The sequence below is a fragment of the Mirounga leonina genome, unplaced genomic scaffold, assembly GCF_011800145.1.
Source record: "Mirounga leonina isolate KUSES-001 unplaced genomic scaffold, KU_Mleo_1.0 Mir_115, whole genome shotgun sequence".
Classification (NCBI taxonomy): domain Eukaryota; kingdom Metazoa; phylum Chordata; class Mammalia; order Carnivora; family Phocidae; genus Mirounga; species Mirounga leonina.
This window is the reverse complement of record NW_023270268.1, coordinates 101,076,637-101,088,825: the sequence shown is the minus strand read 5'-3', so window position 1 is coordinate 101,088,825 and position 12,189 is coordinate 101,076,637. Positions and strand designations below refer to the sequence as shown.

The window sequence follows — 12,189 nt, the reverse complement described above, 5'->3', positions numbered from 1 at the left end:
AAGGAAGGAAGGAAGGAAGGAAGGAAGGAAGGAAGGAAGGAAGGAAGGAAGGAAGGAAGGAAGGAAAGGAAAACAGACCTCCTCTAATACACAGGACCACTGAAGGCAATTCAACAACCACACTGTGATGTCAATAAGTCCTCAAAAACAAACAAACAAACAAACAATGAACAATTCAAACATCAAATTTGAGATATAGAAAATAAGTAAAAGAGAGCAGCACAAAAGACATTTTGGGCTAAGGATTCTTTATTTGCTGGTTTAAAGACAGGATAGGGAAGTTAGACTCATTTCCCTCCTATTGAGAATTTGCCTGTTCTGTTTATTGTACCCAGCATCATGCTACTTAGATTTCTGTGAAAGGGCCAAGCCTGGTGTCTGCTTCGGGGCAGTCATACGAGGAGCTGAGACCGGGAAGGAATATCAGCTCTGCTGCAGCTACTGTCACATGGCATTTCTGCTTGTCTTTATTATAATATTAATATTATTATATTCTATACTGTATTATATACATATTAATATATAATATAATACATAAGTATAATTTACATATGTTATATATAAATATAATTTATATATGTTATATATAAATATATATTATAATATGTAATGTTTATATAGTATATTTATGATATATGGTATAAACTATATGTATACATGCATGCATATCATATATGTATTATATATAAAATCAATATATTTATATATAAATATAATATAAAATAAATATAAGTATATTGATTTTATATATAAATCATATATGTATATATATTTATATATAAATATATTGATTTTATATATGCATTATATATAAATATACATATAATATAATATATTTAAATACATAAAATCAGGGTAATTATCTTAGAAATCACTCATATACATGTAAAGATTGCCATAAATAATCATGGGCAACTGATAGGCAATATCCCACAAAACCCCCTATGGCTCAGGAATGAAAAAAAGAATCGCTTCACAAGGCTAAGGAAAGCATAATTGGCTCTCCAATATCCACTCATGGGTCTCTAAGCAGTATGAGAAAAATACCTTGTGGCCAGTCTTGGCAAAACGAGGTTATTATGATGCCAGAATTACTGTTTTATCACAACATAGAGTATCCTACACTATTGGGATTTATAGAAAGGGATAGGTGGTTTTCCATAAATGAAAGTATATATGACTATATCTGAAGATTAAAGAAAGGGGGAAAGTATGGCAAATTATCATTCTGTATAATTTGGATGTTCTTGACTTTGAACCAAAGTTTTTATGACAAAGTCACTAGTTGTCAAATTTTAGCAGCTACACTAAAAATGTCTTTCATTTCATCAACACGGAGAACGTGGGAAAATTGCTTCCGTTTGTCCATGCTGAATACAGGGACTTACCAGCAATACCCATTTGAAATCTGTAAGGAGGCTTTGTCTGTCAATGGTAATTAATTTCTTGGCAGAGGATTTGTTTTTCATTATGAATAAATACTATGGTTTTAATTGTGGGAATACCCAATTCAAAACAAATTGGTAAGCAGCTATTATATTACAGGTATGTCTGTTTTTTTTTTTTTTCCAGGAAACTCTGAATGCCAGTTTTATGCCTGGATAATTGTAGCCTTTTTGGGGTTAGCTCTGGTTGTATCACTGATCTTCAATATTTTCCACTATGTGGAAAAGCAGCGACAAGGTAAGACATTTTGAGAAATAGCCAGATAGTACCAGCTTGAATGGAGACAAGTCACTGGAAAACCTACAGAAGAAGACAGTTTTATGAAATGTCATGCAATAGGGTATTCTTATCTGTAGGAAACCTGTTTGGTATTTTTTTTCCACCCTCAGGTTTCTCTTAATTTAAAAATGCAATCATACTAGAATATAAACAGACTCCCAATCTTGGCTTTATCTCTGCCTTAGGATATAGAGTAGGAAGGAATTGTCTTGGTAGAATGTAGTTTTCCTCCTCCAACTCAACAGCTCATGATATTGTAGCCTATTCTGCAGCAGCCCTAAAGGTTCTCACTGATACCCGATGGGAAGAGTGGAGACCTAACTCCTCAAGCTTCCACTTGAGCCTACTCAAATCTCTCAGCATCAGTCAGAGCCTCTAAAGTACAGTTAGCTGGATTGGATCAGAAGAGAAATGGAAAAGCAACAGGCTGACCCACAGGCTTATTATCTAACACTCCTGGGGTTAGCTTTTCCTTTCAACAAGCCGGTCAGCAGTTTTAACCATGTGGCTTTCACCCTCATGGACATGATTGAAATAGTGCAATGCCTGGCAATTGGCACAATCTTTTCACACTACTGGCATTCAACACAAGTGTGTTGGGTGGATGGATGGATGGATGGATGGATGGATGGATGGATGGATGGACATGAAAGTCCAGCTATCTCTGGGAGTAGGACATTTCAGTGGTAATAATGAATAGAAGAGAAAATGTCAATGCATTTTAACAGATGAAAAGAAATAAAACAAAGTTAATAAAATTGCATTACACACATGACCAAGAAAAACTGCATGAAGCTAATATAGAACAATTGTCAGATTCTGGGGAGAGCCCTTGATCCTCTTAGGATAACACAAATATAAAATATGAAGATGGTGTTACTGTCACGCCTCTCACAAAAGATGAGAGGCACTAGAAAGGGAAGTGGCATAGCTGAGGTCGCACGTCTACTCAATAGCAAAGTAAAGGACAAGGGCCCCGTCTAATTCACTGACCAAAATGGTTTCCACTAGCACATGTTGCTTTTACATTGTTGACCAAATGTCCTCGGCCAGAAACCCAACATTCTCTTAGGATTTCTATTATATCATTTCTAAGCCTGAAATGCCAGGCAGACAATGCTTTTCCATTAGCAATGATTTCAGTAATTCTTTTTTATTTATTTTTATTTTTTTATTATGTTATGTTAATCACCATACATTATCAGTAATTCTTTTTTAAATCAAATGTTTTTTGAAACAAATTTCATAAGTCAGATGCATGAATGACCCATCATCTAACATCTTTGAAAAAGGCTTCTGTCGCAGAAAAAAATAAACGAAGAGTAGCACTTTTCTTTATATAATAGCTTAAAATGACTATATTTTCATTTTTCCATTAAGATATTTTATGAATGCAGATGATATTGTCACGTGTATTAGAAAAAGATGAATTGAGAGGCACCTGGGTCTGCCTTTGGCTCAGGTCATGGTCCCAGGGTCCTGGGATCAAGCCCTGCATCGGGCTCCCTGCTCAGCGGGGAGTCTGCTTCACCCTCAGCCCCTCCCTCCTGCTTGTGCTCCCTCTCGCTCTCTCTCTCTCAAATAAATAAATAAAATCTTTAAAAAAAAGAAAAAAGAAAAAGGTGAATTGAGGGCTATAAAGTTGAAAGAATTTAAGATGGAAGCCAGGACCAGATATGACCAGACCAATGCCGGGCATTGCACTATTCTCTCTCTATTGATTCCAGTGGCAGTTCTCTGGGGCTCTGTGTGGGGCCAGGGAACAAGGAGCCTTTTCAGTTCTCATTTTTGGTAGTTTGTACATTGGAATTTATTTATCCGTAGTCATACCATTTGCCACCATACGAACTCCTTTTGGAAGTTGTTTTCTTATAATGGTTAGTTGACCACTCCTAAAATATAGTAGACTAACTTTTTAAGCAAGAAAGAAAGGAAGAAAGGAAGGAGGAAGGGAGGAAAGGAAAGAGAAAAGGTTTTTCTTTAAAAAAAAAAAAACCAACAGATTTTTTTTTTTTCATTTCAATTGTACAAACCCTAACTGCCTCAGGCATGCCACAAATTACTTTGTCTAAAAGCAGTATGGTGGGAAATAACATTTAAAAAAAAAAAAAACAGGAAAGAGTAAATTACCTTCATTGTTGTATTTTTGAAAATCAATTTCAGTTCTCTCAATTTGTTTTTAACACCATGGCTTTTGAAGTCAACCTGTCATGAATTAAAACACTGCTTTTAATATTTACCTGGGAGATCTTTTGTACAAGAAACATAACTTCTCATAGTTTCAGTTTCCCTGTCTACAAAATGTGGAAAATATCATCCAGACCAAGGGTTCTTGTGTGAATTCTATGGATCCCTCAGCCCAGTGCTGGGGACTGAGGAGGTCAGTCTTGCACAGGGCACAGCCCACATTACCACTCTCCGTGGCCCTGGTGCTTCCTTCTCTCCTTCCACAAGTATTAGGTGAAGGGCTTGCTATGACTACATCTTATTCCATTTAATTTTAGTGTCGGGTATTTCAGGGAGTTCCTCTGGCTCCTCACTGCTCCCACCATCTCCGTATTCTCTAGGTCCTCTCCAGCTCCCATGTCACTCCCTGCCCCATCTCTATATCATTTAACATGTCTATGCAATAACCTGAGCTTTAGCAGTAACTGGCGTGTCCATTTAAGTCATATACAGGTGCATTTTAGAGAGTTTTCCATAGGCTTTTCATAGGATAGGTTCTAACCATTAGGCACTGCAAACTATTTTATTTGAGCAGTAACATGCCCTCCTTACGTGGAGCACACAACCTGGGTCTTGCACTTTATTAGCGTGCAAACCTCAGATTAGCCTTGTAGCAGTGCTCATTGATGCCAAAATGCCCTTCGTTCTCATCCCATCTCCCTATTTTCTCTCTGCAACCCTCTCCCAACCGCCCCAGCTTCTCCCGACATCTTTCCCCAAGCATCCGTAATAACTGCCACCCTTGCTAGTCCAAATGACCAAATATAGCACTGTCCGTCTTTCTCACGCAGAGACTACAGGTGGCTCTGGGATTAGCTCTGCAAGCTGACTTCTTTCCAGTCCTGCTAAAGGCTCCTCCCGGCTTAATTTCTCCTAGACAGACAAACCAGAGGAGATTCAATTATATTAGCCAGCTTTTCTGCCACTTGGTCTGCGAACACAATGCTCCCATATCTGGCCTCAAGGAACTTTTTATTTTTGCATCTTTGTGCTATTCTTTGTGGCTAAGAAACTTGCAAGATAGGACTCCACCTATGGCGAACAGTCGGTGAATAAGTTGTGCTGATATTAAATAGCTTACAAAAGAAAATCTCCATCCTAGCAACAACGCACTATCTCCACATTCAATCAGATAGACCTGATAAGCCTCTCCTTGATGTTTTCCGTAGCAGTGTTAGGTAAAAGCTTTGTAATGGAGTTCTCCCTTCCCCCCAAAATAAACTGTACATTTTTAGGTGATTTTTTGTCTGTTCTTTAGGAGGATTATATTTATTTCTTTTTCTGCTAGGAAGGTATTAGCTTTGTCCTCCTTTAAATCCCCCAAATTTCTTTATCCAACCTTTCTTCTCTGTTTTGAGAAGAAGGATAAATAAGTGTATGGTTTGCTCATACATCAAAGTCTTATCAGTATATCTCCTACTCACTAGAAAATTATGGCACATTTTTCACATTTTCACATTAAGAATGTATCAAAAAATGTTATTATGGAGATTGAGCCATGTGCTGTTGTTTCTTATTGTTATATATTGCACATGGAAGAGTAAACACTATAAAGGAGAAAACATAAAAGCAAATGTTTGCTTACACTCTCTCAACCATGAAGCTGATCACAAGTTGTCTGTATCTGAATCACAGAGAGGATTGTGAAAACTCACCCAGCTCTTCTCACACAGACTCTGGCAAATGTAACTGCTTCATAGCAACATAAAAACTGCTTTTTGTTTTATTAATATCTTTGAGATGATTAGGTAGCTCCCAAATCATGCCATTTATTTTTAAAACTTAGAAGTCTTCATGAATGAGCCAACTCTCTTCAGGAGCCTGAGCTTGCTGACCTTTCTCCTCAGCCCCAACCTCTAAACTTTTGATTACCACTCCTCTATTTAAAGAAATCATAGGCTATCACACTTCTTACTATAAGAAGGAACTTACTAAAACCATACGAGTACAGATTGTCCAGCTTCAGATTATACATTTAAATTCTAAGAGGAGTGTGGAAGTTGGCGACCTTGAACGTTTTAAGGACACTTTCAGGGTGCTTCTTCAATATGATTGGACTTGATGTATAATGTCTTTTCCCAATACTTATTTTCTTCCTCACATTGTTTTAGTTTCTTTTCCTTCCGTTTAAGCATCACATCATTATATTGTATCCTTCTTAGAGTTGCTGCTTCTTCCTTTTTCCCCACAAAGCTTTTTGGTCCAAACCTTGTTTTGCTTCTCTCTACTGATAATACATCCAACACCATTTTCTTTCCATAGAGCTATCCTTTTACACATCACATTCGTGTACCTTCCAGACACCAACATTCACACTCCAAGCACTTCCAACTGGAAAATCCACATTATCTTTTAAAAATATTAGTCTGTGTGCAGAAACATTTGACCCCATGCCTATTTTTTCTTATTCTCTGTAATAATGTCGTTATTTTTGTTTTCAGATTCTTTGTTTATTTTCTAATCTTTTAACACTCACTCGGTGACAATCCTCTTGCCAAAAGTGAGATTTGGTCATTTCATGACAAATCAAGCTTTACTTATAAATCTTGTAAGTAGCATTTTAATTATATCAGCTTGTTTTCAGCTAATCCATTTAATGAAGAGACTCTATTCCAATCAGCACAATTAAATTGTGGCTGACAATATGATTGGATTTAGAATGTATAATATTGAAAATCAACTTTGTCATTTTCTAAAATGTTTTTAACAAAAATTATTTCATTTATCTTCCATAGCTACTCACATGCTATAGGCATTATTATCTCTATGTATAAAGTGAGAATCAGAGTTTTAAAGTGATTTGCATGTTGTCACATGGCAAATGCATCGAAGAGCTGCTACCCAAATCCAAAGTCTTCTGATTTCTCACCCTGAATCTTTTCCATAATACATCAGGCTATGGTTTGACTAAATTCTTGTACATGTATTTTAATTCTTCCAAATGCACTGACATGTGACATGTCCATTTGATCCTCCAACATGATGATTTTAATAATTTGTTCCAATATGTTTCTCTAACAGTTAATGACCCTTCTGGAGAATACTTCAACTTTGTCACATATAAATCTTACTAAAAATAATCTTTCTAGTTGATTGGTGACTTATTCAGTCATTTGAAATATTTTTGCTAGTTCCTTACCAACACAGTTTTTTTTATATATGAAAACTGAAAGATCACCCTTTGGTTACTATTTTCTCTGTGTTATTGCCAGAGACTTATATAATATGGGCTTCATTTTTATAGAAATAGCTTTTGCAAGATTTTGCTATTCAATGCCACATTGAATAATATAGTCAAAATGTAATAAATATCATAATATACACATCCATTCAATTCAATATCTAAGAAAATTTATTGATGAACAGATAATACAGACTTCATAATATTGATCTTATTAAAACTGTGCTCTAAATTTCCCCTATTTTCTCTCAATAATTCATTATGAATCTATTGATAGTCACTAAAAAAATTCTTAAAACTATTTTTTTCAAGTTTGAATACATGTATTTAATTTGAAGCAAGAATACTTTCTTTTATTTGCCTTTGAATCACCACCTTCAATGTTCAACAGTGGGTTACTTTCTGAGACTTGGTACAGAATTTTTTCATGGTTTTATGATCCTATATCAGATCTCTGGTCAGTATTGTTACTGCATACCAGTATACTGTTTCTTTGAAAAGCCACTCTGTGTTTTGATTATTTTGAGACTGTGTTCCCAACTTTTTTCAGATCTCTTCTCCCTAGAATCCTCATCTCTCCTTACTTCTATTTGCACCATGTAGATGAGATAGAATCACAACCAGAGAAATTTCCTGAACATAATTTTTATGTTGTTCACATGACACGAAGTGTTAACAGACACTTCAAAAATAAATAAGTCTTCTAGGATTTGTTTTGTTTTATGTTTTTGTTTTCATTTGTTTGTTTTGGGTAAGGATGAAAAGTTTATTCAAATCAGCAAGAGCAGAGAAGGAAATTTGACAGGAGGCAGAGGTGTTTCATGAAACGTGAAGGCTGAAAAGGACAGTATGCCCCACCCACGATGGACTGCCCCACAGCAAAGGCACTAGCAGAGGTCCCCACGTTCATAGGTTGGTGTTTCCCATCCATAAAATGGCCACACATCCGGGCCCTACATCACTTCCAAGCTGCGCTTGTGTTTCCATCTCAAATTACCAAGAGAGAATATATATGACTGGTCCAAATCAGAGAAGATTTTTATGTCTGGTGGTGGTGGCCGAGTGTCTTGATTTAAGATGTTAACTGACACTGAAGCTAAGCTCCCCTCACAATATTCTCTAGAAGATTTAAGTGTATGTCAAAATTTCTTTTTATTTGTCTATTTTTAATATCTTTCAGGTACCATGTACAGGTACTCTGAAGACTACATTCCCAGGTATGTAGAAAATAAGTTATGTATTATGACTCCCAACTAATAAGGGGGCATAACAAATGCTATATTGCTTATAGGTTTGGCTCAGGGATGTCACATTTGGGTAAAAATAAAATGAAAAGTGAGTTTTAATTACTTTTACTCCTCTCTGAAGATCAAAAGCTATAATGTTATTATCTTCCTTAGTTATTTACTTATCCTGAGTCAATAAGAGAGCTGGTTAAGGAACAAAATGAGACTCTAACCTGGTATCTACAGAATTCTTGTCAATTTCAGATGGATCTATCCTAGATTATGAATCAGATCAGATTGTAAGATTGCAGTCTAATTATATATGGAATTGTGGGGTCCCTAAGAAACCAGGGTGGAAAAGAAATCTGGCAATACCTAAATAAAATTTAAGATATATATACATGCATACTTAGATAAGGATGCTTTGTGGTGTGTTGCTTTTGAGAGTAATGTCAATCAGTGGGGAAATGTGATAAATCAACCCTAAAATAATATATGGTTACAGATATAATGTATTCGCTTTAATATCTGTTGACTTCATTGTAGAGAAATTTGTATTTTTTTTTTTTACACAAAAGGTTTACAGCATAAATCATAGCAAAGAATTTTCATTTTCCTCCACAGTATATTTTGGCCCAAATGTGTTATTAGATTGGAGATTTCTCCTTTAGGATAAAAAACATCTAAATATAGAGAATTTCCTAGAGGACTCTTCAAGACCTTTCTGAAATGGTAGACTGAAAGGCAGAAAGGTCTTTCACAAACACAGAGCTTTCTCACTGGGTAGGATAAGATTATAAGCTTTCTGTTAGCCTCTAAAAGGTCTTTTTAAAATTTTTCTCCATGTGGAAATATCTCTGACATTCAGGATGTAGGCTGCAGGCAGATTCACACAAAGAAGAAAATCTTTATTTTTATGATTTACCATTGGATTCTATAACAGGAGATAATTTTCAATGCATTATCTCATATACAGAGAGATTTGCTGATTTGGTTACAACAAACAACATGACAAAGAAAATCCATTATGGATTTTCCATGTGAAAGTTAATCTCTTGGACAATTGATTTGATACTTGTCATTTGAAAGGCAATTAAGATGCAATGTGATAGAAAGTCTAGTGATTTGATCATTCTGCTAAAGACTGGGTTGGTACTCTTGGATTGGGATGGTAAGAGTCAGAAGGGAAAATTGGTAAAATATCCATCTCATAGTAAGTGGGCTCTTACCTATAGGGCAATTGTGAAAAAGAAGTTGGCTCTTTTATAACATTCATTCATTAATTCATTCATTCAATAAGTATTCGTTCAACAAATAGGAGTTGTGTTAGACAAGAGATGCAAAGACGGGAAGATGCAGATTGTCCCTCCTGGATTTAGTAATCTATTATCTATTGTAATAAATCTCAATTTAGGCATAATTTGAATATACAATGCAGAATTTACCTATAACAAGTGGCTGGCATGTTAATTATGCATGTACTTCACAGCTTGTCTATTTCTGGTTATGTAGTTTGGGAGCCAAAGTCACCTTTGTAGGAAGGGCATGGAGGCTCCAGGAAAAAACAAGCAAACGTGAAACTATTTCCAGTCATTAAAACTTCAACATTAAAACAGCAAGTGGAAATAAAGGCTATCTTTCTTAGGTAGAAGTAAAATTAGTGATGTCCCTCAGTTCTTAGATGGTTTGAGGCTACGGCTCCCCATTGAACTCTCTCTGCCCTTACTCAACATTGGCTTAGGTGGGAAGCCATGCTTCTCTGATCTTATCTTCCTGCTTCCCCAAATTCCTGCCCTTCCTGCACTGTAGGTCAAAAATGTGATCACTTTAAGGACAATGTAGCATCTATATGTAACAGAAAGTCAGGTACACACTTCCTGGTAGTTACCCAAGGGCCACTTTATTTTTCCTTTAAAACATAATTCTAGGGGCACCTGGGTGGCTCAGTCAGTTAAGTGTCTGCCTTAAGGTCATGATCCCAGGGTCCTGGGATCAAACCCTGCATAGAGCTACCTGCTCAGTGGGGAGCCTGCTGCTCCCTCTTCCTCTGCCCCTGCTTGTGCTCTCTCTCTGTCAAATAAATAAATAAAATCTTGAAAAAAAATCTTTAAAACATAATTCTACACAGTTCTGGTCTTTAACTCTGTGTCAGGAAGATAAGACATTGGGAATATCATGGATTTGAGATCTGGACAATTCTGGATTTTAATCAAACTCTTATAATTACTAGGCTTGGAGTTTTAGCAAAATGAGCATTGGTGAACTTCAGTTGTATCATCTGAAAAATACAGATTATAATGTAACACTTCCCTTACAAAGCATAGTCAATTAAAAAAAAGATAATGCTTTATCAGATGAAAATTAAGGTCTAAGAAAATTCCTGCCCATTTGCTGTATATTTATCCTTTAATTTAGGAAATCAGTTCAGGTTTACAACTACTTTAAATTTATCCTGACTCCTCAGTTTCAGAGTCTCTCTCAAAAACCTTAGGACAGATTCCCAGCAGTTTTTGCATGCTCTGCTCCTGGGTGGCACTGAAAGGTGCTTTTATGACAAAGCATAACTCATCTTAGCCATTTTTCTACCTTAAGATGATTTCTTGGATTTCCAGAGCTCTGCAAGCTCCTTTCACTTCCCTTCTTTACTAAATACACTAACCCTGGACCTCACTTTTTGTCTCAGCTGTCCTCCTCACCTGAAGATGTTTATGACAAGAGAATTTTTTTTAAAACAAGATTGTATTTATTTATTTGAGAGAGAGAGAGAGAACTAGCACAAGCAGGGGAAGGAGCAGAGGGAGAGGGAGAAGCAGGCTCCCTGCAGAGCTCAATTTGGAGCTTTCCGTCCCAGGACGTGGGATCATGACATGAGCCAAAGGCAGACGCTTAACGGCTTAACCAACTGAGCCACCCAGGCACCCTGACAAGAGAACCTCTGGGTAGCCTTCCCAGACATCTGAGATTTCCAAGTGGATATGCAGATGAAGCCCTCACTGTGATCACTGCCATGCTTGTAACCAAAATAGCTACAAGTTTTCCAGCCTTCTGTTTATTTGTTTTAATGTACAAATAACCGTTAGCCAAGCTCCATCCCTGTGTGACTGCAAGATGCCAGTCCCTTCTTAAGTATTGTTTCTTAAGAATCCTTAAGAAGTATGGATAGGTTCCAGAAACCTTATTCTCAATTGTCTTTTTGTCACCCCTAGCTCTGTGTCACTGCTCTCAGTGTCTTTGTCCATGTCTTTAGAATTCTTCATGCTGGCAGATATTTCTCGTCTCCTTTCCCCAAAAACTTTGGCAAAAGACCCTTCATTTTAAGTACTCCAAAGCACTGGCAATATAAGCTCCTTGTGTTTAAGAGACTTTACAAAGAAGTGGATATACTAGAAGAAAACTGGAACACTGATCAAGAGAATAAAAATTTAGTATTAAGTAATATTAGATATCATTGCTCTGAAGGTCCATTAAGCAACCTCCTCACTGGAAACACCAATGGATTCACTTCTTAGTCTCCAACCATATAAAGCTAGTACTGAGGTTTGTACGCTTCCCCAGGACCAGGGGTCTATATATGGTCCTCTTACCCCAAGTTCAAGACACCTACACCCATGGCATGCTCCCTACCAAAGAAAGCAAAAAGTCAGTGAGCATGTACTCAGAAACATATCCCTCCAGCAACCTTCTCTTTTCTCCTACATCATTGCTTTTTCTGTCCCTTTTGTATTATTCTCATCAATATATAACAGTTTTGTTTCAAACCAGAAAGAAAGAAAGAAAGAAAGAAAGAAAGAAAGAAAGAAAGAAAGAAAGAAAGAAAGAAAGAAAGAAAGA

At 36.5% G+C, this 12,189-nt stretch overlaps 1 protein-coding gene across 1 annotated transcript in view; it reads left to right on the top strand.

The window, feature by feature from the left end:
- The window catches only part of LOC118007124 (T-cell receptor-associated transmembrane adapter 1), a 34,584-nt gene that overhangs the window by 11,603 nt on the left and 10,792 nt on the right, over nt 1-12,189 (top strand). Inside the window, exons 2-3 of the mRNA XM_035000210.1 lie at nt 1,573-1,683; nt 8,313-8,349. Of these exons, the coding sequence (XP_034856101.1) occupies nt 1,573-1,683; nt 8,313-8,349 (148 nt within the window). The remainder of the gene's footprint in view (nt 1-1,572; nt 1,684-8,312; nt 8,350-12,189) is intronic.